The sequence below is a fragment of the Anser brachyrhynchus genome (genome assembly GCF_964034855.1).
Source record: "Anser brachyrhynchus genome assembly, chromosome: 13".
In the NCBI taxonomy this organism is placed as follows: Eukaryota; Metazoa; Chordata; class Aves; order Anseriformes; family Anatidae; genus Anser; species Anser brachyrhynchus.
This window is the reverse complement of record NC_137708.1, coordinates 1,611,251-1,636,561: the sequence shown is the minus strand read 5'-3', so window position 1 is coordinate 1,636,561 and position 25,311 is coordinate 1,611,251. Positions and strand designations below refer to the sequence as shown.

The following is a 25,311-nucleotide window of genomic DNA, read 5'->3' as shown; positions in this document are numbered from 1 at the left end:
CTGGGAGAGGAGACGGCTGACCGGGGGACACACGGGCTCCCAAAGCCTACGCAGACCACTAACAGCGCAGCCAAGGGCCTAACCCAAAAGCACTCCCTGAAGCCAGGAGATGTCAGGCTCTGCAGGTGCCCCCAAAAGAACAAATACCTAGAGCGGGGTGAGGATCCCTGACCACGCAGGGAAGTTTCTAACTGGGTGTCTCTAGCTTCCAGGTTCCTTCTAAAAAAAGGAAGGAAACAATAGGCCTGGAGCAAAGCAGAACAGCCAGATTTTAGCATGAAGGACCCCACCACCCTTGGCTCACACCACTCAAGCTGCTGCACGTCTGCACCACCCACCACTTCCCTACCGGAGCAGGGAGGCTACCCAAGAAGCCTGGTCAGAAACCAGCACCTATTGCTTCCAAAGAGCTCATGAGAAGCTGTAGGTGATGTTACTTCTCCAGGACAGCAAGAGGGGAAGCACCTGGCAGCAAATTTATCTGGCAAGGTCCCTTGCTGGCAATTGCAGGCAGCTGGGGGTGTCAGCACCACCTGTGCTGATGCAATGCCCGCTATCTCCCCAGCTGCCCGGCCCGGGGGTGTCACCGTGTCCCCAGACGCCTGCACCGGGGCTGGGTGGGCAGAAGGACAGCCGGGCAGTTGTGCCAACACGTGGCTCCTTCCGAGACGAGGTTCGGTGTCACCTCCGGGCGGGGACAGCCCGGGGACGCCGCGGGTCTGGCGGCTGGTGGGCTGAACGCGGCTGCTGGCTCTGAGCGGGGCAGGGAGGAGGAAGGAGCCGAAAGCCCCTCCGGAGGCAATGAAAGAGGAAGATGCCCCCGCTTCTCCTTCTCTCCTCTGGTTCTCCGGCAGAGCCCACCGCCTCCCTGCTCCCCCTCACAGCTGTCTTCTGTACCAAGCACCCCCTTTGTACTCGTATTGTTTCTATCTCTGTCCAACTTCATTCCGTTTGTGCTCTCTTCTCCTCATCCTCTCTCCAAAGGGAGGATTTTCAGCTGGGGGCAGGAATGGCCAAGGCGCAACTTCAGAGTTTTATTACATGGCCTTTTGCAGCCTGGCATGCAGCATTCAATTTGGAGCGGAGTGTCCTAGCTCTGTTGCATGCCGAGATCTGTTGTCCAGATGAATTAATTCCAGATTATATGTGGGTGTGGACTTCAGCTGGGCAAAATTTGGATACCCTGGTTTAGTCATTATTCTCTGATGAATCTCTTGGTGACAGTCTTTGCCCCTATTGTTCTGAGGTGAGCCCCATGGCAAAAAATGTGAAGGCAAGAAACAAAAGAATATAAAGAAAGGTTACGAAATCAAACTCAGCGAGGCAGGGTTATTGTCCCTCCACTCTGCCTCTTCTGTCCTCCATTTGAGATGGGGCTGGGGAGGAAAGCGCCCGCCGGACGGGCACGCTGGGCACCGCAGGGGCCGAGCACCCGACCTGCGCGTCCCGAGTCGAAGCACAGAGAGGGAGGAGGAGGTTATCATCAATTCTTAACATTTTATTTCTTTACTGGGTTAAACAAGGAGCGGAGAAAACCTCTGCCCCAAAATACAACAGAACTGAAAGCATTACAGGTACAGAGACTATTGAACACAGAGAGTAGTAGGATAATATTTTTAATACAACTGAATTATAGCATGGTTTTGTGTTTTTGTTTTTGTTTTTTTTTGTTTGTTTTTTGTCAAACCATTTTGGAAAATAAATGTAATAGGAACTAGTGCAAAAAAGTTCTAAACATGAAGCACAGTGTATAAAATGGCATAAGAAAACTGTCCCCTCGAGGACACAGTCACTTTCTTATGACAGAGGGGAGAAAGAGAAACAGAAGGGGGGTGGGAACAGAGAGGGAGGGTCAGGAAGGCAGAGGAAGAAAGCTGGAAAGAAAGAGAAACCGGGCAGGGGGATTAGAAAGAATATTTTGACTTCAGCAGTATGGTGTTTTTTGTTTTTTTTTCACCTCGCCACCGCGTACTGTAAAAGGACCTTTTCGTAGGTCTGAGCTCTGTAACCACCAACATTTCACAAGCACTTGAGAAGGGTTCGGTCACCAGCAGCCCTTTCTGCCCGCACCCAACGGTGTCCCCGCGAGGTCCCCCCGCGCCCCGTCCCCTCGTCCCACGCCGCTTCTCCCCGCTCCCAGGCAGGCGGCAGGGGCGCCGGCTTTGGGGCTCTCTCCTCTGCAGTACTCTCCCTTAAAACGGTTCTTGTTGAAACGTGGCGTTTGCTTTTCCCCACGCACACACGCTCTGCGGTATCCCTGCCGGACCAACGGGTTTAATTTCTTCCAAATTTAAACTCCCATGAACGTGTGGGAATATCTCCGGGTTTGAAGGCTTCCCATCGCTGTGGCGGCTGAATGCTTTGGAGGCTAGAAGGAGCTGGATTCATTTTGGTTTGGAAAAGAAAACAGAGCCTGCTTAGAGGGCTGGCTGGGGGCATCCAACACCAGCTGAGGACCCGGAGAAAAAGGGAGGCCGCCCTGCAGGCAGCAGCACCTCGGCGTCAGTTCCCCGTCGGGAATATCCCCAAGCAGCTCCCCAGGTGCGCTGCCCTGCGCCGAGGAGCCCTGCTGGGGAAGGAAGCTCTCCAGTTTGCTTTCAGCACCGCGCCGCTCAGCCCGCTGCCCCCAAGAAACTGGCTGGATGCTATTTTGAGGAGAGCTGGTTGGAATTCCTTACAAATTGCTATTCTCTTCGAATCCACTGCCACCAGTTCCAACTGTGCGAGCAGAAAAAGTGTGATTGATTTTTTTTTTTTTCATTTTATTTTTTGAAAATGAAAGGTTTTTTTTGTGGGAAAGGGCTGTTCTGGATACATTTCTCAATTTGAAAAAATTGGTCATAATTATCAATATGGCTTGTTTTGACAAGTTTCAAAATAAAAAAAAAAAAAATAAACCTCTCTGGCTTGAAATGGCTTTTTGTTTTGCAACTCGAGCACGTACGGTTCCCAAAAAAATACATTTAAAAATGGTAAAACCAAACCCAAATTTCATGAGCCAGAACCAATTAAAAAAAAATAGTAATATTTGGGGGGGGGGGAGTTGGAGTTTCAGTTTACAACAGGCAAAGTTGCAGACTGCCCGCTCTGCAGAAGGATCGCCGTAAAATGCCGTTCTGAACGCTACGGGGGCTGCAACCCGCTCCAGACCGCGTTTCGAGGAACCAGGGCAGATCTGCGGCTGCCCCGCGCTCAGCTGCCCCAGGAGGCAGGGACCCAGGGCTGCCGGCAGCCTCCCGCGAGGCTTTGGGGGTCCTGGGCGCAGCCCCCCCGGGTGAGTCCCGCGGGTCTGATCCACGCTATCTGCTCTGTTCCTGAGGTCGGGACACGCAGCATGGAGCCGATGGGGGGATCCAGGGAACGAGGCAGCAAGAGAAGGTCGTAAAGGATTTAAACCCAAGGAAATGGAGCTACGGGGTCTGGGAAAAACCGGCAGTGCCGATGTTCCCTCGCACAGCTGCTACCGCCCCGGCCTGCACGGGAACAAGAAGCCCGAGGACCCAGCTACACCCGGGCCTCCCCGGGCACCCCATGGGCTGTCTCCTGTGCTTTGTGTGCAAAGGACTGTTACAAAATCCCAGAGAAATGCCCCCCCGCAACGTTTCAGCTTTCTCCTAGGGGAACGCCAGCAGCTGGCCTGGCTCGGGGAGCGCCGCGCTTGGATCGCAAACCCTGCCCGCACGCGGTGGCGGGAGGCACGCAGCGGGCAGGCTGGGAACACGAAGAGCGACCCCAGCGACCTTTAAAAGGCAACATTTTAAAAAAAAACCTTATTTGCAAAGAGTTTAACCTTCGTGTGTGGATGTAGCGATTCCCTTGCCCCGCTGCTCCCCGCAGGGAGCAGAGCATCCCGCCGCGTGCTGCCCGAGCCCCCTGCACCGTGCCAGGCGCCCCCGTCACCCGCGCCCTGCTCCCGGCCCCCCTGCAGCAATGCGCAGGGGTAGCAGCGCCCACAGAGCCACACGGGATGGAAAACACCCAGAAAGAGCTGCTGAGGAGCCTCGCTCCCAAAACACAGACTGGGCAGTGCTTGGGCAGGGCACAGGATGGACCCGTGCGAGCCCCCGAGCTGCCGAGACCCAGGAGCACGGAGCAGGCTTCTGCTGGGAAGGGACGGGGGGACCACGACCTGGGCACCTTCCAGCCTACAGCGGGTCGTTATTCACATCAGAAACTGCCCTCCCTCAGCTTTCGGATGTAATTTAAGGGAGATTTATACTGCTGAGGACGGAAATCCACAGGGCAGCTCAAAAAGTCTATAAACAAAATCGTTGGCCGTATTGCATAGATTTTCGGAGTGATTTTTGCCAAATCTATTTCTGTACTGAATTTGTCTCTTAATTTCTGTAGGCATTCCTTTCCGGGGTGGTAGCTAGGTGTCAGATTATACCTTATTACAAGCCGAAGCATGATTTTTTGGGGGTAGAGGCCGACGTGAAATGGCTGAGGGCAATGCAGCCTCCGGATGCAGGATGCCCCGTTTGCCCACCTCCCTTCCAGGCGCCGCGGGGCTGCCCGGGACGCACCGACGTGGCAGCGGGCAGTGCCACTGCCACGCCGAGCAGCAGATATCAGGGATTTTTCATTTTCCTTCTTTATTTTCTAAAGGCAGGGCAGAGGAGCCGTCTCCCGGCATCGCCTGCAGTCCTGAGTGGCAGTGAATGAACTGCCCTGACATCTCCTATTGAAGCAAAGCAAAATGTGTTGAACAAAAACCATTTCAAGATGTTTTCTGAGTGTTGCCAAGTTACTCAACATGTTCTGCTTTAGTTGTCAGATGCTTTCAAAGCGATTTCCCTAACTCAGAGCACGAATGGTGAGGGCTCTCCCTGGGAATCTTTTGCCTGGGGCTACCATGGATCTGCATTTTCATAAGAAAAGGGCTCAAGTAATGATTAATCTTCACCAGAGGAAGCAGGGCCTTTCTTTGGGATTTTTCTTCAGTTATTTTTAATTAATTTGTACAACTGGCAGCTACATTAAAGTGCAAAACACAGGGCTGATGCTGCAGAGGGGCCGGCCACGGCCACCTTTCCCCCGCCGCCCGGGCTGCCCGCGAGCATCGTCCCGGCGGCCCCGACACCGGGGTGGGCACCAGGGGCATCGCCGCTGCCGGACGGGGGCAAGGAGGCCGGGGGCCGGGGGAGAGGTTGGGCCGTGCACAGCCAGCCTCCTGCACGGTGCCTTCACTGGGAGAAGGAACGGGATCACCGGGCTGGAAGGGAAAGGAGAAAGCACCTCGGGTTTAATTCCCGGGAGGACGAAGCCATCCGGGGTGGGTGTTCTCCCAGGGGGCTGCACCCGGAGCTGCTCTGCAAGGGGCTCCTCCTCGCCCCGGGCACGTCCACGCCACGCTGCAGCGGGAGCAGCGCCAGCGGGATGGACGGAGGCAACGCCAGAGCCTCCTCTCTGGGCTCTCCTCTCGCGCAGCAAAGGGAAAGCCGATCGAGAGGATTATTGGGGTTGTAATGTCAGAGCGGGGAGAAGATTTTTATCTGACGGCCCCGTAATGATGGACTGCAACGTACACCGCTTCCAGCTGCTCCGTCCTGTTCTGTGAGCAGCCTCGTCTGGATCCACTTAACGAGATTGGCAAAGTGTTGAATACAGCATATGGTGCCCTAAAACCACAGAACTTATTGACGGCAGCCCAGACTTGCTAAATAAAAGAACTCCTTCCAACAGCCTCGCTCTGTGAAGACTCAGCACTTTCCTTCCAGTCACACTAGGTAAAATCCCAGCCCCTGGGGCTGCCGCGGCGAGCGAGCCTCCTTCGGCCACCTGGGGCCGGCCGGCTCCCCGCGCTCAGCACCACGGGGCCACCCCGTGGCACCGCTCCTCGCCCGGCCCCGCGCCCCTCGCCGCGCTGTCCGTGGGCTGGGGGCTGCGAGGCCCCCGAGCAGGCTCTGCGGCAGACAATGAGCGGGGCCGGTGAGTCAGGGCCGCTCGCTGACGCACCACACTGGGCTATTCTTCTCTCCCCAGATGAGCCGCTCCAAGATTGGACGCAGCCTATCTCCGAAAGAGGCGCCTGGAATTAGCTTAACTCTTGGCAGCGCACGAAAAATCTAATTTCCTTCAGGACGAGCTGGATCCGGCCGTCTCGAGGCAGGAACACGGCTGCGCTCCCTCCTTTGGTCTAGCTGTAGGCTCTTGCGATTCATCAAGGCAGCGACACAACTCGATTTCTCAGCAACAAACGGAGGGGCCGCGCTCCTGCTTGCCGAACCGTGGCGTGTCCAGGTTCCCCGACCGGCGTAAACTTGGCTGAAAACGTAGGGATGCCATTAGGAACATACACACAAGAGCCGCCCTACCTACTCCGGGCAGCAACAGCAGCAAAATCCGCTCGGGACGCACTCTGCTTCTTCCACGAACGCAAGCTCTCCAGCCCGATACCAATGACAACGAGCTCCCGGGCTTCGCATCTGCAGGGCTTTGGTCACAGGTAACGTGCAAGCACCTCCCCGGAGCTCCGAGCTTCAAGTCAAAGCAGACGTCAAATGTTGAGCTGCTTTTCAGAGCCTCTTTGGTCTGGAAATGGGCTGGAAACGTCGGGAAAGCAGCCTGCGTGCGCCCACCCTGGTGTTCAGTGTTCGCCCCGTGCCCACGGGACCCCTCTCGCCTCGGGTGCCTGACGAGTGGCACCGTCCCCCCGGGGCCGCCCCGCGAGCAGATCCTGGTGGGTGGATGGGGAATTTGGGAGTTTCCGAGCAGAGGGGGGACCCGATGAACGGCCGGAAACGTTGAGCTCAGGTTAAAAGGAAAAAAGCGAGACGATTCGGGCTGCACCAGCCAGCACCTTGCCCGACCGCGTCCCGCTGTCCCAGCTGGGCTCCTAGAAGGTTTCTGATCTGGGGGGCACCCAGTGATAAAAAGCAGTCGCGAGAACTCCCTTCCCCAGCTGGGCTTCATTAGCGCCTCCTCTTTGTGTGGGAGACCATCCCTACCAGCCAGATTTCGCCAGCCCTTCTGCCCAGTCCTTCTGCCATCCAGCAGATGATTTGCAGCCGCGAAGCAGGGACGGGTGCCTTCGGAAGCCTTTCATCCAATTGTTACCACGCCTGATCCCACCACCAGCTGAAGACTCCCTCAGCTTCGCCCGCGCACTGCGAGAGCCGCGTCTCCCCGACTCCGCTCCGAGACCAGCCGCTCCCGCGGGGAAAGAGAGCGAGAGAGGTTACACGAACCCAGCGGGACGCCTCGCAAAGCGGGGGGCACCAGGACGTCCCCCCTGCTCCACGCTCCCTCCCCACCTCCCTGAGCAGGAGGAGCAGGTGGGGACGTGGGGACACCAGCCCCATGGTGCAGCACCCTCCAGTCCCACCAGTCCCACCAGCAGCACCCTCCAGTCCCACCGGCCCCACCAGCAGCAGGAGGAGCCCGGCCAGCCCACGCAGGGGCCGCCTTGCACCAGCGGGGTTTTCTCCGGGGATGGGAAGGGAGGACAGGGATTTTCAGAGAGGTGCTGCCTCCATCCCGCCCGGCCGTTCGGGACGGCAGGGTGCGGGGCGTTACGGACGGAGGAGGAATAGAAAACGGGGGCCGGGCTGATTTCCAACCTCTTGGCATTTGGCTGGCGGGTGAGGTGCGGGCGCCCAAGGCACTCGCGGCAGGCGGCCGGGAGGCGCGTGGCAGCCCCGCGGGGCCACCTCCTGCGAGGGGGGGACCCCGTCCCCTCTGCTCCCCCGTCCCCCCTGCTCCCCCCGCCCCGTCCCCTCCTGCGCCCAGCCGCCCAGCTGCTCCTGACCGAACCCTTCTCAAAGCCGAGTCCCGCAGCCCTGTGCGCATTAGAGACTCTTCATCACGGGGATGCCCCGCGGCGAGCAGCTCTTGGGGGTATGTGCGGGGGTGTGTGTGTGTGCGTCACCCCCAATCCCGTGCCTCCCATTGGAGGAATAGCATGTGCCCCCCTTCGTGGGAAAAGATCTGGCGTTCTCGGAGGTCGGCTCCCCCCTCCGCGTCACTCGTCCCGCGCCACGCTCTCGTCCAGGGCGGGCAGGGCCTCCAGGCTGAGCCCCCCGCCGCCGCTGTGCACGCTCGAGAAGGACACCATGGTGTGGAGGAGCATCAGGACCAGCACGCACAGCCTGAGCCTGCTGCTGCCCAGGCGAGACCCTGCGGAGACCGGCAGCAAGGACGGGGAGTGGTGGTACTGGTGGTGGTGGTGGTGGTGGTAGAGGTGGTAGTGGTTCTGCCGCTGGTGATGGAGGTGGGGGTCGTGGCGGTGGTAATGGAGCGACTCTGACGCCGTGGATTTGGGGGATGTGTTGTAGTTGCTGTCTGGGGGGTGGTCGCAGGAGTCCCATTGCACCTCGCAGCACTTGGCCTCCTCCTCGGGCAGCTGGGTCTCCAGCAGCCCTGCGGGAAGGGAGCAGGGGGGTCAGCGGGGAGGACGAGGACGGCGAGCAGAGGGAGCGAGCACGGCGCCAGCCCGAGCACTGGGACACCCAGGGACCCCCAGCAGCAGCCGCCGGTGGGACTGGTGCGCAGGGAGGGACCCCAGCACGGTCGGGGCTCCCCAGGCAGCACCCGTCTGTCCCGGCCCTGCTCTCACCCCATCACCTTCAGCCCCCTCACACTTTCTTTAGGTTTCAATGGGAGGTCGGGCTTTTGTTTCCCGAGCCCAGCCTGCTGCCACATCTCTGCGCTGCGCTTACATCTCACCCCAGCTCCACGCCTCGGCGCTCAGCAAGCGCTCCGCGTGTTTCTGCACCGCGCCTCCTCCCCCTCTCCTCCCCAACACGACTTCACAGCTTGTCACACAGCTCGTAAAGCCCTGCGGGTTCCCCAGCACCCACCCCTGCCCCTTGCAGCCCCCAGCGTCCTTACCCGTACAGATGAAGCCAGGCAAACCTCCGTAGATCAGCTCGTCATTGTCCGGTAACACAAACGGGCACCTGGTCTGCACCTCCAGGCAGTATTGCTTGCATGGGATCCGGTGTCGGCACTGTTGTTGTGTCACGTTGAAATACTCGGAGCACAGCCAGGCCTTGTAGACAGCCTAGGGGAAGGCACCGAGAGGGACACGTCAGCGCCCCACGCGCCGGGGCAGCACAAGCGCCGCGGCAACCCGGGGTGGAAGGGGAAGGGGAGGCCTCTTACCTCGCTTGGCTCGCTCGGCAAAGCCTGCCAGCACACCCGGGCTACGTACTGAATTCATCCAGCGATTCAAGGAGATCATTAAAGCGTTAGGGGCCGCAGAACCGCTCTAACAAACCCAAGCCGCCACGAAAGCAAAGCGCATCGGCCACAGGGACTCGCGTCCCCCCCCCAGATGGGCACCGCGGCAGGTCCCGCTGCCGAGACCAGCGACCGAGAGCTTTGCCCATCACGTGCAAAGGATCCGTCCTTGCTCAGCCCCCTTCCCCGAGCCCCCTGGCACACCGACATGTCCCGGCGCTGCGCCCCTGCGAGCCATCGGACGGACGGGCAGGGAGCAGGGGCTGCCGCCTGCCCCCTGCTCACGGGGCTCGTGCGCCCCCGTCCCGCTGTCTGCCCGGCTCTCGCGACAAAATTAAGTTTAATAACAATAAGTTAATTAAAGTTAATTAACAACACGTTAACGGCCACATCCAGCCTCCTCTGAAACCGGCCAGAAAGGACTCCCTGCGAGTCAAAGGGAACGAGCTTCCCTCCTGAACGTGCTGGGATAAAGCCCCTGCTCCTCCTTCCAGATGGATTTGTATTTTCTGGAGGCTTTGAAACCATCTCCTCTTTGTTTCCCCATGTTTTCCAGAGATCCTTATCATCGGTTGTTTGGACCCTGGTGGTGTCTCAGGATTAGCGCTGGTTGGGAAATTCTTGGCAAGTTCTCTTTTTCTTTTTTTCTTTTCCTTTTTTTCCCCTGGTAAATGCCTATTCGCAAGCCCCCAGCATTTCCACGGAAGCGTGTTTTGGTGAAATTTCCATCAGAGCCAGTTTAATGGGGGCCGGGACGCAACCCACGGAGCGGTCGGCAGCCCTGTGGGCAGGGCTTGCAGCCGGGACGTGGGACCTTCAGCTGCAGCCCTGCTTTTTCTCTCTGGCCCACTGGATGTTAATTACTCAGGCGAAGTGGAACAGCTCCAGAGGAAGGCCTGGCTCTGTAACCAGACTGCGAGGACACAACCAGGAGGGAGAGCCTGGAGCCGCCAGTTCTGGATCTGCATCTGCTGAGCTCATTCCCTGGGGCCGAGGAGGAGGGGAGCTGGGCAGGGAGCCCGGGGTGATCGCCTCCCCAGCCCCACCGCCTCGTCCTTCTCCCAAACCCCCTTCTCCATGGCCCGGGTTGATCAGCGCTTCGTGGACTTCCCAACCAGCAGGGGCCCCGGCAGCGTGACGGCTCCTGCGGTGCCACCCAGCCCTGCCGAAACTGCCCGAGCCCACAGCCCAGAGCCCGGAGCCACATCCCCTCCTGCACCACCCACAGCACCCAGATTTTACTCCTTATCCCTGCTCCAGCAGGAAAAACACGGTGGGTGAAGTGGTGGGAGCAGCCTGGGAGGGCTGGAGACAAGCTCGGATGGAGCTGGAGATGAGGACTGATGGAGACGGGGACAAGGACTGGTGGAGATGGGGACAAGGACTGGTGGAGACACGGACAAGGACCGACCAGTGCCTCCAAGTGCAAATTTGAATGGCCGAGGTGGGGTGGGATGAATTCCCGCCCCCCCAGTCGCGGTGTTTTCAGGATTACGAACGGGAGGCACTAACCGCACCACAAACCGCCGAGGTGGATGCAGAATTTGCTGGGTAAACCTCAGCGAGATGCCTCAGGCCAAAAATCAGCCTGCAAGTCCAAAGAGGTCCTTTCAGACCTACAGCGCGTGGGATTCCACCGGAGCAAAGCAGTGTTACTATATATATATTTATATTTATATATATAAAGTGCCTGTCGCCGTATTGAAAGCAGCGTGGGCAGGCTGCAGCTCCAGGAGGGTGAAGCCACCCTGTCCTTGCCCTCCGGGGCCACCCACCCCTTCCACCAGCTCTGCCCCTCCGCTGGGTCCTCAGAGCCTCAGCGCCCCCCGTCTCCGCCAGGGACCTCCCCGCCTTCCCCGGGCAGGCTGAGTTACGGCTGGAAGCAGGCACCTCGCTGCCTGTAAGCCTGCCTTGGCACTTGACCTACATTTTGCCATCCAAAAGTTCATTCCCTTCAATCATTCCACACATCATCCCTCTCCCTCCTCCGTGTTTACACACTCCTAGTATTTGCAGATGTACCACGCTCCCCGTTTAGTCACAGCCTGGGCGAGCTCGGCTGATTTCCTCTCTCGCCTTCCCTGCGAGCCTCCTCCCAGCCCCGCCATCCTGCGCCTCTCCTCGTTGCTCATCCCATGTCCGCCCCCCAATTCCGGAGGTACGGGAGCACAGCGCATCGTAAAAGGCACTAAAATGCAAGATGTGAACCAGGCTGCCAGCGGTTAGCCAACGAAGGCACCTGCCTGCTCCTGCTCCCGGCGCCGCGGGTTCGGGGGGCACCTGCATCGCCGCCCGACGAGCTCCTCGCTGCCTGGCGCCAGGGCCACATCCCCCCAAAAACCTTCCCCAGAGTCCCTCTGTGTTCTCGGGATTTCTGCACAGAACCACACACTGCTTTTCTCTTTTCTTTGAAGTAATTTGGCTGATTTTGGTGCCAGCATTTTGTCAACACTGATGCTGTCTGAACTACGTTCAAGGAGGAGCAGGGGCAGGGACGGAGAAGCGTCCCTGGGATTCACCCGCTGCGTCCCCCCGTGCTCGGCTCAGCTGGGTGCTGAGAGCACCGGCTGCAATTAGCCCAGAGAGCCTGCAATTAGCCCAGCGAGCCTGCAATTAGCCCAAGGAGCCTGCAATTAGCCCAAGGAGCCGCTGCTCTCCCATCAGAGCAGGAAGCAGTGCCTGGGAAGCGTCCCCCGGGCAATGCTGCCCCCGGCTCCAAACCTGCTTCTCCAGGAAGGGGATTTGCAGGCTGAAGGGGGAGGACGATAATGAGGGTGGAGAGAGAAGTGGGAAACCTTCCTCTAGAAATTAATACTGTCCTACAAAGGCAAGGTGAGACCTGGGGCTCCCAGCCTGCTAACCCCGCAAAGATCTCCCTGTCTGGGTGAGCAGGGAGCAGCCAGCACACGCTGCCCAGTGAGCCGAGGGGGCGGCGAGGGACACGGAGGGGCCGTAATCAGTGGTTACGCCAGGTGCAGGAAAATTGGACGTTTTGAGAAACCCAGCGTTGAGTTTAGAGCTTGGCAGAGCTTCCCGGGGCTGCACTCAATTGCAATAATATTGGGCTCCGTGGAGAAAGCGTCAGGGGCAGCTCTGCAGAACGATCCAGGAGCGTGCTGGGGTGGGTCTGCCCTGGAAGCCGCTCGGTGCTGCACTCACGACTCCTCTCCTCCTCCTCCTCCTCCTCCTCCTCCTCCTCCTCCTCCTCCTCCTCATCCTCCTCGTCCTCCTCCTCCTCGCCGGTGCCACGAACGCTTGACCCAGTGGCAGCTGCGTGGAGCCGGGGCTGTGCACAAGCACCCACGGTGCCACCAGGGACCCGGACCCCAGCACCCAGGCCTGGCACGAGAGCTGCCCAAAGGAGCCGCTCCTGGGACCTGCGTTTCCACCGCGGCCTGGGCCGAGCATCTGGAGGGGCTGCGCCTCATTAATCGTGGACACAGGGAAATGAGCACTGCTAACGAGCCGCTCGGGCACCTCTCCAAGCTCTGGCGCATCAGGATGCAGCGGGGGAAGCAGGGCGCGTAAGGGGGAGAGAAGAGCCCCCGTGGATGGCAGCGGATTAAGGGAATGCTAACGTCCGCGGCCGGCCAGGAGGAGTCACAAACACAACTGCAACGTCCAATTACCCTCGGATTCAATTACAGCCGCCTGCAACCCTGCCATTAACGACGCTGGGCTTTTTAAAGAGCGCTGTATTTTTTTTCTCATTAGCCCTGCTCTATGCCGTTCTAGCATCGTGGCTGCAAGAGCTGTTTTTTTCGGTGACTTCTTTGATGTTTCTGGAGCCGGGTCCTGGCCACGCTATCCCCGCCTCGCCCCGTTCGCACGCTCCACTTTGGGGCGCGGGGAAGAGGGAAAAACAACACAGAACTGCGTGCGATCGCTCCTGTTTTCATAGCCTTTTTACTTTTTTTTTCTTTTTTTTTTTCCTTTCTATAAAGCCGACTGGTGCCCGGCGATGACAGCGCTGGAGCCGGGCATCCTCTGTTTCACAAGCGGCGAAGGCGAGCGCCGCGAAGGAGAGCGGGGGCCGGCTCCTCGCCGCCACCCGCTGCACCCCAGCACCTTGGGGCGCCACGGGGAGGTCAGCGCCGGCCTCGCCACGGGGGCCACCAGCCAGAAATAGGGTGCCTGGTGGGTGCTGGGTGGGAAGGGGGCCAGCAGCAGGCAGCGGCAGGGCAGTGGGGGCATCCTCTTCCTCCTCCTCCTCCTCATCCCTGCCGTGCCCCTGGCTGGAGGCCACCTTCCTCACGGGCAGCGGGAGGCGGAGGCTGGCACTGAGCGGGCGCTGTCTGCGGGGGGGCACGAGGGGACCGTTTGCACCCTGGCACCGGACCCATGTTCCTGGCCTCGCCACTGAAGTCACCCTGGGGTTAGCCTGCAGCACCCTAAATCCAGCCCGAACACCGCTGACCTCGGTGACTTCATGGAGAAACTCGCTTTTAGCACCTTTGTTTTTAATCCCCGGTTCCTGGAATAAGGAAGCTCCCTGAGAGCCCTCTCTTTCACTGCAAACAGAGCCCCCAAAGTAAAAAACCCTCCAAGCTACTCAAAGCAAGCCCGAGACACAAGCGGCTCCCTAAGCTCGTCTCTTCCAAAACTCGGGAAACAGCCCCCGGGCACCAGCGCGTGCCCCTCGCCTGCTCGGCCATCCTACAGCCCTGCCGGCCAGCACGTCGGGGAGCTCGCTGCGTGGACCTGGCAAAGCGGAGGGGAACGAGCTCCTACACCTCCGCGCACACACGCACACACCTTCAACCACGCCGGGCGAGGGGGCAACGCGGGACTTTTCCCCCGGGGAAGTGGCCACGCTCACGGTGTCTGGGTTTTGGGGACAGGGCGCTGGCCGTACGGCTGCACCTGCTGCCCGCAGGACGAACACGGTGGCAACGAACGACGCCGCTGGGCGGAGGGAGAGGAGCCCCCCGCGCCGCCCCGTGCGGGACCCTGGGCCCCTTCCCTCCCACCGCAGCTCCCAGTTCGCCCAGTGCCGGTTTATCATGACGGCCCCGTCGCCACTGGGGTCCGGCCGCGTGCCCACAGCCACCCCGCTCCTGCAGACCCCAGCGGGCCGCCACAGGCTTTAGATCCCACGCGGCCTCTTCAAAACACCCTAATTCCCCCCAAACGCTGCGACTGAACAATGAAATGCCACCTTGGGGCCGACGCGTTCTTCCTCCGAGCAGGGACCGCGAGGGGTGGGAGCGCTCTGCACGACGCTGCCCGCGAGCCCCCCGGAGCACAAAGGCCGAGGCCGAGCCCAGCCTACGTGATGTCGGTGGCGTGTTCGGTCCCCCCACATCCTGGCTCTGTCCTCTCTGCCCTGCGATTTCTTCTGGCAGCGACAGCCCACGCTTGGACAGCGTCTGGTACAACGCGGCCCCAGTCTTGGTGGGCTGCCTGCAGGCACTGCTGTAAAACAAACGCATTGAATGTAAACAAAATGCACATTGAGGCCGCCGCGTATGGAAGCGGGCAAGGACTGGGCCCCATTGTGCTACAGGCTGCACGACACGGGCAGTAGACAGCCCCTGTCCTGAGAAACTTGTGATGCACACAAACCCGAGAGCAAAGGCAGCGAGCACCAGCGCTCCCACGCAGAGCCGGCAGGGCAAGAGGGGCGGCTGTAAATCCCCAGCGCTGCTTTACGCCCGGCTTTCAGAGAGGCGTTTTGGCCGGGCTTGAGAGGGGAGAAGGAGCAGCTCGACGGGAGGGCACGGCCCCGGACGGGGAGCGTGAAGGTATGCGTGGGAAGGGGCGGCCCAGGCGGGGCCGGAGGTGGGCAGCCGGGACGGGACTCGGCCGGTGGCCAGGGAGCAGCTCGGGCCCCGCCGCCCCCAGGGCTTCATCCCCATCCTCCCTGCAACGGCGCGGTGCCGGCGGGGAGGCTGGCAGGGAGCAGCCTCTGCCGGTGGCCGGGAGCTGCCACCGCTCCTCGAGGCTCACGGACGCCAGCAGGGGCGTGCTGGTGGCCTGGGGGCTGGAGGGGTGGGAAACGCCTGGACGGAGCAGCACCGCTGGCGCCAGACGTGCCAAACCCCTACAGGTACCCCCCAGCCCAGCCCCTGGTCCAGGCGCACCCGTCCCGTCCCGCTCCCTGTTAACAAAAAAACAGAGCACGAGTGACTCCAAGCACCCACGCAGGGCGCAGTCAGATGCCACAGGACGCGGATGAGCGACGGAGTTACCCCGCAGCGGAGCCGCTGCCTCCCCGAGCAGCCCCCACGGCACGAAGCTGCCTGCGGGAGGAACCCAAGGACCGCGAAGCGCCGGCCCCCCGCTGCACCGGGCCCTGCCTGGCTGCTGGCGGGGGGCACGTCGGGGATGGCGAGAGCTGGAAGGGTGGCAGAAGTCAAATGGCGGCGGGGACCTGGCTCCAGAGCGGCACTTCCCTAAGCAGCCAAGCCCAAAGTGCTGCTTGGATGCAGGAATAACGGCCCCGCGGGGAAAACGTGGACGGGGATAGGGGATGCACCCCGAGTGCTGCTCTCCATCGGCAGCTGCCGCGTGTGCAATGCAAGCAAAGCTTGCAGGGGCTGGAGGAGCATCAGCCAGCATCCTGAGAGTAATCCCTGGAGGCTTCTGAGCTGAAGCAGGAAGCCCGGGGAGGGTTTGGGTGCTGCCCACCAGCAGACGCCCCCCTGCATCGGTTTGAGCACCCCAGCAGCAGGCGCAGCCCCCCGCTAAAAAGTGATTAAAGCCAAAAAGTGATTAAAGACAGCCAGGAAGACGAAGACGGTTCCGACAGAGCCGGGACAGACGGAGCGATCAGGTGCCCGCAATCTATTAGAAGCGCTTGAGGAATTCACCCCCATTAGACAGTGCTGCAGCCAGGGCCCAAAAGTAGATTAAACATTTATAGGGCTAATGAGAACATCCTGTTACATTAGACGGGATATAAAAAAATAAAGGCCAGACACTTCAGTGCCACAAGCCATCAATTACCCGCAGCCGGAGCCAGAAGAAGTTTCTCCAGCACTGAGGGGACTTCTCCGCTGCGCCGGGCTCGCGCTGCCCTGGCATCGCCCGCGGCCTGACCCTGCAGCTCGCCGGGAGCTCCTCGTCCGAGCCAAGGGCCCGAACGGTGCAGAGCGTCCTGCAGCGTCCGACCCGCCACGGCACAGCACGAGGCAGGGCTCGAGGGGACACCTCAGCCTCACGTGGCGCCACTGGGGGAGAAGCGGGAATGGACCCGCTCTGCCCAGGCACAGGCTGAGCCAGAAGCCGCCCCCGGGGCTTGAGATGCTCAAGGCGAGCGGAGACCCAAACTCCCACAGCGCTGCACGAGGATTTGTTCCCTGCTGTGGCTATCGGAGGTATCCCCGAGAAGGGCACCGGGGGGAGAAGCCCAGCCAGATGCCACCAAGGCCAAGGTCGGAAGCAGCCTGAACAACTTCATAATCACCGAGCGGCCCGCTAATTGTACCCGCTGATATTGCCAAGCAAGGGGGTGCAGCGAGCTCTGGTAGGGACCCAGGAACAGCAGGAAGGAGCCCAGGGAGGTCGGAAGATGGGCAAGAAATGAACAAAACTCACGGCAGAGAAGCAGCTCAGGAGCAGGCAGCGGTGCCCAGCACGGAGCTCTGTGACTCCTGCCCGCCCCGCGGCATGGCCGGCAGCCCCGGGGGCACGGTGCGCGTGCTGGCCAGGAGACAACCCTGTGCCGAGTGCAGACGGCTTTTCTAAAAGCGGCTTTTGTTGACGGCCGTGCCCTGAAGAGCCCACGTCTCCCCAGCCCCAGTGGGATCCGGGCAGCAGCCGCTGGTGGCTGGTAGGGGTCTCCGTGTGATGCCAGGGGGCTCGGGCTTTGAAATTCTGAGTGTTTGCAAGGAAAAGAAAAACCGTTTGTCAAAAATCTGCACATCGCCTGCAGGCTACAGCCTGCACGTCCTCTGGCAAGGCGGCTTGCAGCAAGCATCCCCAGCCCCAAGCCCCAGCTGTAGAGCAAACGCCTGCCCGCAAGAGACGGGGGAGGCCAGGACCCGCACCCAGGGGCTCCCCTCCAGCCTTTTCCCCAGCAGTGCCGGTGGAAACACCCCCGTTTCTAACTCCCCACGTGCATCACACCCCGTTCTCCAGGGATTGCCACGCCACGACACCTCGTCGCATCAGCCCTGGAGCACAGCGGTGCCCAGGCAGGGGCAGCGCTCGCCCCTCGGCGGCGACCCCCCTGCCTTGCCTCTCCTCCCCTCGGCAGCGTCCCTTTACCGGGCGCCCTGCAGGAGCTGCTGTGCAGAGACAGGATGTCAGCCGAGATGGCAAACGCCTCTCCCTCCCGAGGGGGTGAGCAGGGGCAGCGCTTCCTTCTCCGGCCAGCACCGGGAGCTCTCCCGGGCAGGGCTCTGGCACGCCAAAGCCTTGCCAGGTGGTGCTGGTTCACGCTGCCTTTTGACATCGCTGCTCACACCAGAATTTGGAGGAGTTGGCTGCTCTGGCTGCTCACATCCGGGCTGCTCCTCCGCCTGACAATCCCCAGACCAAGCACGTTTAGGAAAGGCCACGGGGAGAAGTAAAAGCCGAAAAGAGGTGAGGATGGAGAGCGGGGCCGGGCTCGGGCAGGAGTTGCTCTGCTGGGGGCCTCAGCCGGCACCGCACCCCCTGCCCACCCTGCACCAGCGGACAGGGTGCAGCCCATGTGGCCGGCTGGCTCCTGCTCACCCGGGCAGCCTCCGTGTCTCATTCATGGATTTGCTGTCCCTGAGTCATTGCCCTTCAAACGACAGCGGAGCCCGGCCTCCTCTGTGCGGAGCCAGGCATGAGCCGCATCCTAATGGCATCCCGGTGACGGCAGGAACGGCCCCCGGCAGCCCAGGTGCGCCCTGCCTGCTGCCAGCAGAGGGAAAACCCCGCGGGGCATCGCGGCTACGAGGCGCCCCCGCTGCCTTCTGGGCCGCGGGAGCAGCCTGCCTGGCCGCGGGGCACTTCAGAAGCAGCGGGTGGGCGCAGTGCCCCGGGGGGCTGCGTCGCGACCCCGCAGCGCGAGGCCCCTTTGTGTCTGCGGGGACAGCGCACGTCACGCATCCCCACCTCGTATGGAAGCAGCCTCACGAGCCGTCCCTGATCCGGGCCCCCCAGGCACCGCGCTGCGCCCTGCCTGCTGCCTCCCGGCGCTGGCAGTGAGGCCGCTTCACCAGGTCGCCGTAAACACGGGCTGCCGAAAACGCAGCGTGCCACGCTGAGCTCACGGACCCCCACCAGCTGCCCGCAGCCCTGCGGGACCGCTGGAGGCCTTCCGAAAGCCACCGTCAGCCGCTGAAGTATCGCCCCGCGGCTCTCGGGCTGGGGCTGCAGCCCTCGCCCCCCAACACCGCACGGACGGGGAGGCACGGGGGCTCCTCGGCTCTGACAGCCGGGACCCGCAACGGGACGCAGGAGCAGGCGCCGGCACCTGCGTCGCTTGGAGCTGCTCGGTGACGGTTTGATGGAGGCGGGTCTCTCGCCCTCCTTTGCACCGCTCGCTGACCCGCCTGCTCCTGCACTGAGACCGGCTGCGGCCGTAAACGCGGAGTCGTTTCCCTTCGGCACCGCTGGTGAACGCGGACGAGGTCCAACGTGCAAACAAGGCGCTGGAAGCAGGCAGGCAAACACCACCGAAGCCATCAGCGAAATCCCCCCGTTCACACGAAACAACAGCTCGTTCCCTTTCCTGCTTTCCTCCCAGAAGACGGTTCCCATCTCTGATCTTTGCTTCCAAGCACCTCGGCGGCATCCCGCACGGGGCGCACGAAGCGCGGCCGCAGTAACTGCGCACGAAGCTGCACGCCTTTGGTTCAGGTTCCTTCTGTGATCGAATCCCACCTCTGTGCAGGGCTGGAACAGATCACCTTGGTTTAGGACCACCTTTTTCAGGATCACCTTTTTTAGGACCTTTTTTAGGATCACCTTTTTTAGGTTTTTTTTTTAGGATCACCTTTTTTAGGACTGGTGCGCAACACCGAGCTGCGCGCTCGGCTAAGCCCACGCGTATGGTCTTGGTAAAGTTGCCAAACTGAGTACTGCATCGACCCAAGCTTATTTGGGATTTTTTTTTTTCCGTGAAACGCGAGCAAAACCCCGCGCTGTCACCAGCAGAGAGGTTTTTGGGGTGAAGGCACGCTGCTTTCCTGGCGGTTTTCAGCCCAGCCTCGCCACCCCTGTGGGCTCAGGGAGAGCCTGCCCCGCGGCAGGGCGGCACGGCCCTGGGGTGATGGGCCGGCTGTGGCAGCCTCGTGCTGGGAGACCCACCCAGGACCTAAAACCCACTGGGAACTTCACTGGGCAACGCCAAGACCTAAAAGCCGAGCCCGCTGTCGCTGCCCTGTACGGGGGACCAGCCTCTGCCTCGCACCAGCGCTGCCCAAAATCCCGGGGAGTGAACTCCTGCCCTGCCACGCACCCGTCGGGCCCCTGCTGTGGGCGACGGGGAAACCGGGGTGGGGAAAGAGCTGCAGGCAGGGCCGCAGCACGATGCAACAGCCGCCGGCCCCAGCACACAGAGAAGCCCTGGTAATCTAATCAAATCTGAGATGCTACAGGTCCTGTCCAGCCTGGCCTTCCCACCAGCGATCTGTTCCCGGCCCAGGTCCTGCAGCTCCCGGCTGTCAGGCCTTCTCTCTCCGCCGCTTTGTTTCCCGCAGCCTAATGAGTCCTTAATTCACCAGCCTTGGTCCCATAGATCTTTATTTGCCCGGGTAACGGTGGGGATGCGCGCTTTTAGGAGCGCCCTCCGCAGCGGCTACCGGCTGAGGGAGGCAGCACAAGCACAGCGCCTCCGTCTCTAAAGCAACAAAACCCCTGACTTCCCGGCAGCCGAGCTAGGAGCGACGCTGGGCTTTGTCGGTTCAGAAAGACGGGGAGCAAAAGGAGAAAGCCAGCCCCGAGCACCAGCACCACGCGGGACGGCAGTTCGAGGGAACTGGGGTCTCCCGCCGCGCTACACCACGCGCGGACGGAGCCGACTGGTTGTGTGCCCGTGTCCCGGGCCTCCCCCAGGAAACACGGCCACGGACCGCAGCTCCGCCACCAAACCCCACCGAACGCAGCACACGAACCAGGATCACAACGGAGAAACACGTTTCCATGCTTTGCAGTCCCTCGGCCGTGGGGATGTGGGGCGTCAGCTGCAGGAGCAGTAAGCAACGCGTTTTCGGAGCCTGATTCCGAAGCTACCAGTGCTGCGCGGGAATAACACCGACGTATGGAGAACCCGGGGCCTGCCCGCGAGTCCTTTCCAAGCAGATCAGAGGCCTCGGAGAGCCCCGGAGCTCCTCTGTCCCCCTCGTGCAGGGGAGCCGGAGTTGCCCTCTCTCCTGGCACTCAATTTTCCAGCCTCCGCTGTGGAGATCCAGGAAGGATCTGGATGGAGGCAGGGTCAGGCCGTTGACCCCCCACCCGTTACGTTTTTCTCCTCTCACGGCTTTTGGTCATTTACCCGCGTGTTTTGCCGCCGCTGAGCAGCAGCTCTCTGCTGTCGCTTGTAGGCGGGCATGCGCGCGGGCAGCGGGCAGCCAAAAGCAGCACCGGAAAACGCAGCATTCAGAAAACTCAGCGTTCGGACAGGAATTAAACCCAGGTTGCTTTAAAACTCCCGTCCGCCGGCTCTTCCAGTGCAACCCCTGCTAAGCCTCGGGGGGCTGGGGGAAATGAGGCCAAAAGGGGGGAAAATGAGGCCAAAAAGGGGGAAATTGAGGCCAAAAGGGGGGAAACGAGGCCAAAAAAGGGGGAAACGAGGCCAAAAGGTGCTCGTGGCCACAGCGCCGGGCCAGGCTGCCGTGGCCTCGAGCCACAGGCGGGGGCAAGGCTGTGGTTCTCAGCTGTGAGGGCTGAAAGCAAGGCACCGAAACACGCACGGAATCGCCTTAAATAAGCGGCCCGCTTCTCCCCAGGCACCGAAGCGAGCGGGAGCGGCGAGGGCTGGGGGTGATGCCTGAAAACTCAGGCACCCGCGCCGGAAAATTTGGGCCCGGGGAACTCCTCGCGGGCCGCCCCGGCGAGCGCCCGCAGGCTGGGCGCGCTGCTCACGCCCTCCTGTTGCTTCCCAAGCGCCGCCTGTGGAGTCGCCGGGCTGCCGCTCGCAGATGCTCCGAGGAGGCAACCGCGAATGTGACAACGGCGCGAGCGAGGAGCTACGCGTCTTGCAGCTGCTATCTTGAGCTTCGCGTCTCCTAAGCTTCGTTTCCTGCCTTCTCGCCAAGGATGCTAAAAGCCCACGGGCACCACGCGAAGACTCATCTACGCGGGGCTCCGTTTCCAGACGCCTTGGAGTCAATGGGAACGCCGCCTTGCCCGTGACCCCAGATAAGGACTGCGTTCTGCTCCTTCTGTCTGCTGCTCTCTCCAGGTCTCTGTGCCAGGGGCACACAGCTCAGACTCGGCAGGGATGGATGCGAGGGGCTGGAGGGCGCGGGGAGCTCTGCCCCGAAGCCCACCTCGCATGGCTGGGCTCCTTCCCCTCTCCTGAAAAGCCACCACCAGCCTCTCCCTCCTCCGCACTCGAGGGAGCATCCTCTCAACGCCAGTGGGAAGCCGCTGGGTGTTGCCTTCAGCCTGACACCGTGAGGCCCCCCGCGAGGGCTGGCGCTGGCCCACGTGGCCACGAGCCCTTGCCGTAGCCCGCTCCGTCCCTCCCAGCTCCTCCTGCTTTCTGCCGAGCCCACCCAGCACCAGAGCACGAGACCCGGGGCCAGCAGTCGCCACCGCCTGCGCGCGCAGGAGGCGGCACGCTCGGCCCCTGCCGGGAGCTGGATTGCTTCATTCAGCACCCAGATGCAGTCACGGGAGCAGAGCAGCAGCACCAAAGCACTTGGTGCGAGCTGACTACTACGTACCTCTGAAACCGCAGGGGGAGTTTGGGCGAGCAGATTGTAATTACCTGGCCTGGCGCCGGCCCAGCACGCCAGCGCTAGCTCCTTTCCAAAAAACGGTTCCGTACAGGAGCGGCGCAGAAACGCGGTCCTGAGAGCCAGGGCCAGCGCCTCGCGGTCGTGCCCTTGGTGAAAGGCAGGCTCCGTGTCCCCAGCGCTGTGCCGGGGGGAGAGCACGGCTCCGGGAGCTGCCCGCGCATCCCTCCGAACTCTCCCGTTAAAGCAGCGTCCGAGCCCCGTCCTGCGAACAGGGGACGCTCTGCAGGCATCCCTCTCGGGGCGGCGCACAAGCGGAGCGCCTGGCTGCAAGGCACGGCGCTGCCTCTCCACGACACCGCTCCGAGAGAGGGAGGCAGGTTTAATTACGGAGCCATAACGCTTCCCGGGGACTGCGTGCGGAGGGAGGTGGCAGGGGCAAGCCGGGCGGCCGCGGGGAGCCGCGGGGCTGGGGGCCAGAGCCTGCGCCACGGGGGGGTGCTCAGCAGCACCGAGCGGGGCCCTGGGGAGACGCACAGCCACGCTCTTTGCTTTTGGGAAGAGATGGCACTGGGCTGAGGTTTGATCCGTGTGGTGCTGGGGAAGGCAGCCCCGTAGCCGTAGGAACACGAACTGCTCCATGAGCCCCTGCTCTGCTGGTAACACCGCGATGCTCACGGGACCCGGAGCTCTCAGCTCCGCTGGGCAGAGCGGGGCATGGAGACGGCTGCTGAAGGACCGCGTGTCGGGGCACCGCACCCCCTGCCAGCACCAGGGGCAGATCGGGGGGCACCCCCCAGAGCGAGCTCCCCGCCGCTGCCATCACACACCAGGGCTGGGGGCGGCTGGGGACGCCGGGGGAGGCAGATCCCAGCACACCAGCCCATCTCCCTGGGGCAAGGGGGCGAGAGGGCTGCAAAACGGCTGCGTGCCCGCCGTGCCCGTGGGGAGGGGGCTCCCGATCCTTGGTTCATCTCGGGTCACCGCCGTCCCTACAGCCCGAATTAATGATGTCCGGGCAGAGCCCAGGGCTGCCCCAGCGCCATGCAGCGCTCCTCCACTGCAGGCCGGAGGCGGCGGTGAGGGCCCTGCGGTGTCGTGTTTGGAGGCTGTGTGTGTACAGATGCCCTGCTCTGCCTGAGCCCTGTCCCAGGACTTCGGTCCTGTCCCCAGACACTGCCAGCCCTGGGGCTCGGGCAGCGCAGGGAGCGTGGCTTCACCCAGCATGGGGACGGGAGGGCTGCGGAGCCCCAGCACCCCGTCCTCCTGCTGCCAGGAGCTCCGGGGCCATGAGCGGCTTGTGTGCCTTGGCCCCTTCTCCCGCCTCTGCCTCCCCCACTGGGTTTTTTGGGCCTGTTTGCCCGTGTCGGAGGACCGTAGGGGTCCCAGGACGCCTGGGAGATGTGTCACAAGGAGAAGCCTCTGGGGATGGCCAAGGGTGGCTGAGGAGCCCAGGGGACGCGCGCTTCGTCTCCAGCCCCCCTGCATCGCGCCGCGCCGGGCCCCCTCGTACCTTGCAGTCCCTCACGCAGGATCTGACCGAGTACTCGTCCGACTGCAGGTATTTCTCCAGCAAGAGGTCGAACTCCTCGTATTTTTCCTGAGCGTGTTGGTCCAGCCGCTGGTACGCCTGGACGCAGCTGCTACACGCCTCCCCGCCCAGCGCCCCGGCGGCGGCCGCCACCAGGTCCACCATCAGGTTGTCCAGGCTGCAGTCCAGGCTGTCGGGGCCGGCCATCTCGCGCAGCAGGTCCCAGATCGTGTAAGTATCACAAAAGGAGAGGTTCAAGTTCCCGAAGTACGCCTGCAGGAAGGTCCTCCGCGCCGGGGCCGAGGCCAGCGGCGGCCCGGCGGGCACGCCGGCGAAGGAGCCCAGCAGGCGCTGCAGCGAGTGCAGGCGGGCGCAGGCCGAGTCCAGGTCGCCGCGGGCGGCGGGGCAGGGCCCGGAGGCGGCGGGCGGCCGGCTCAGGTTGCCCAGGAAGGCCTCGCAGCCGCCGCCCGCCGCCGCCGCCGCCGCCGCCGCCGCCTCGGCGCCCGCCAGCGCCCGGGGCCCGCGGCCCCTCGGCCGCCCGGCGCCGCTCCGCTCCCGGGCGCGCAGCTTGGCGGCGGCGCAGAGCCACAGATGGTCGGAGAGGAGCACGGTGAAGAAGAGCAGCGAGGCCAGCGACAGGCGCCATTTCTGCGCCCGCTCCGGGTCGGCCGCCGGCTTGTCGCTGCGGCGAGGCGCGCAGCACACCGCCCCGCCGCCGGCGGCCCCGCGGGGGGACAGCCAGGCGCCGCGGATCATGGCGCGGCGGCGGACGGGCGGACGGGGGGGCTGGGGGGGGCCAGGGGCGGCCGCGATGCCGCCGGCCGCGATGCCAACGCCGCCGCCGCCGCCGCCCGCTCCCGCTCCCGCTCCCGCCGCGGCCGCCCCGCCGCCCGCAGCCCGCCGCCGCCCCGCCGCCCGAGCCCCGGCCCGCGGCCCGCCGGCCGCGCCATGCTGCGGCGGGGGGAGGCGGCGCCGCGCCGCCCGCTCGGCCCCGGCGACGGGGCTCCCCGCGGGGGCATGCCCCGGCCCCGGCCCCGGCCCCGGCCCCGGTCTCCCCTCACGCCGCTTTCCGCCGGCCCCGCGGCTGCGCCAGCTGCCGCCCGCCGCCGGGCCCCACGGCCTGCCGGCCTCACGCCGTCGCCATCTTCGGCCGCGCCGCCAACACCTGGAGGAGCCGCGCGGGGCTGCGCCTGCGCCACCGGCACCGACACCCCCCCCCCCCGCACCCCCCCCCCACCCACCCCCCCCGGGCAGCCGCCCCGCCGCTCGGCGCGGCCACCGGGGCGGCGGGGGCAACGCGGGGCCGGGCGGCACGGCTCGGCACGGCACGGCTCGGTTTGGCACGGCACGGCTCGACACGGCTCGGTTTCGCACGGATCGGCACGGCACGGCTCGGCACGGCTCGGCACGGCACGGCTCGGTTCGGCACGGTTTGGCACGGCACGGCTCGGCACGGCTCGGCTCGGCACGGCTCGGTTCGGCACGGTTTGGCACGGCACGGCTCGACACGGCTCGGTTTGGCACGGCTCGGCTCGGCTCGGCTCGGCACGGTTTGGCACGGCTCGGCACAGCACCCTTTGGCACGTCTCGACTCGGCACGGTTCGGCACGGCACGGCTTGACGCGGGGCATGAACCTGGCTGGCACGGTGCATGCACGGCACGGCACGGCTCGGCACGGCATTTGGCACGGCTCGGCACGGCTCACGGCACGGCACGGTGCACGGCCCGGCTCGGCCCAGCACGGTGCGTGGCGCACATGGCACGGCTCGGTCCGG

General features: G+C 63.1%; 2 protein-coding genes across 3 annotated transcripts; both read right to left on the bottom strand.

Moving 5' to 3' along the window:
* Window positions 1-1,477: 1,477 nt before the first annotated feature.
* On the bottom strand, window positions 1,478-24,396 carry NALF2 (NALCN channel auxiliary factor 2). Its single transcript, XM_080554280.1, has 3 exons — window positions 23,518-24,396; window positions 8,833-9,004; window positions 1,478-8,361 (listed from the first exon to the last, which is right to left on the bottom strand). Exons 1-3 carry the CDS (start codon window positions 24,289-24,291, stop codon window positions 7,964-7,966), a joined length of 1,344 nt encoding a protein of 447 aa, XP_080410406.1. The 5' UTR covers window positions 24,292-24,396; the 3' UTR covers window positions 1,478-7,963.
* LOC308177297 (uncharacterized protein) lies at window positions 9,011-23,511 on the bottom strand. 2 transcript variants are annotated; one of them, XM_080554284.1, is made up of 2 exons: window positions 19,097-23,511; window positions 9,011-19,041 (listed from the first exon to the last, which is right to left on the bottom strand). In XM_080554284.1, the coding sequence occupies exon 1, from the start codon at window positions 22,644-22,646 to the stop codon at window positions 21,393-21,395; it is 1,254 nt and encodes a 417-aa protein (XP_080410410.1). In that variant the 5' UTR covers window positions 22,647-23,511; the 3' UTR covers window positions 9,011-19,041; window positions 19,097-21,392. The 2 variants fall into 2 exon arrangements, with proteins under 2 accessions (XP_080410410.1, XP_080410409.1); XM_080554283.1 differs by having other exon boundaries at window positions 9,011-19,053; window positions 19,109-23,511.
* Window positions 24,397-25,311: the final 915 nt, after the last annotated feature.

Coding starts and splice junctions, on each gene's coding strand:
- NALF2 (XM_080554280.1), bottom strand. CDS start 24,291: ATGATCCGCGGCGCCTGGCTGTCCCCCCGCGGGGCCGCCGGCGGCGGG. Junction 9,005..23,517: donor CCTGCGTGAGGGACTGCAAG/GTACGAGGGGGC, acceptor GCCTTCCCCTAG/GCTGTCTACAAGGCCTGGCT. Junction 8,362..8,832: donor GCCTGGCTTCATCTGTACGG/GTAAGGACGCTG, acceptor CCCTTCCCGCAG/GGCTGCTGGAGACCCAGCTG.
- LOC308177297 (XM_080554284.1), bottom strand. CDS start 22,646: ATGGAGCAGTTCGTGTTCCTACGGCTACGGGGCTGCCTTCCCCAGCAC.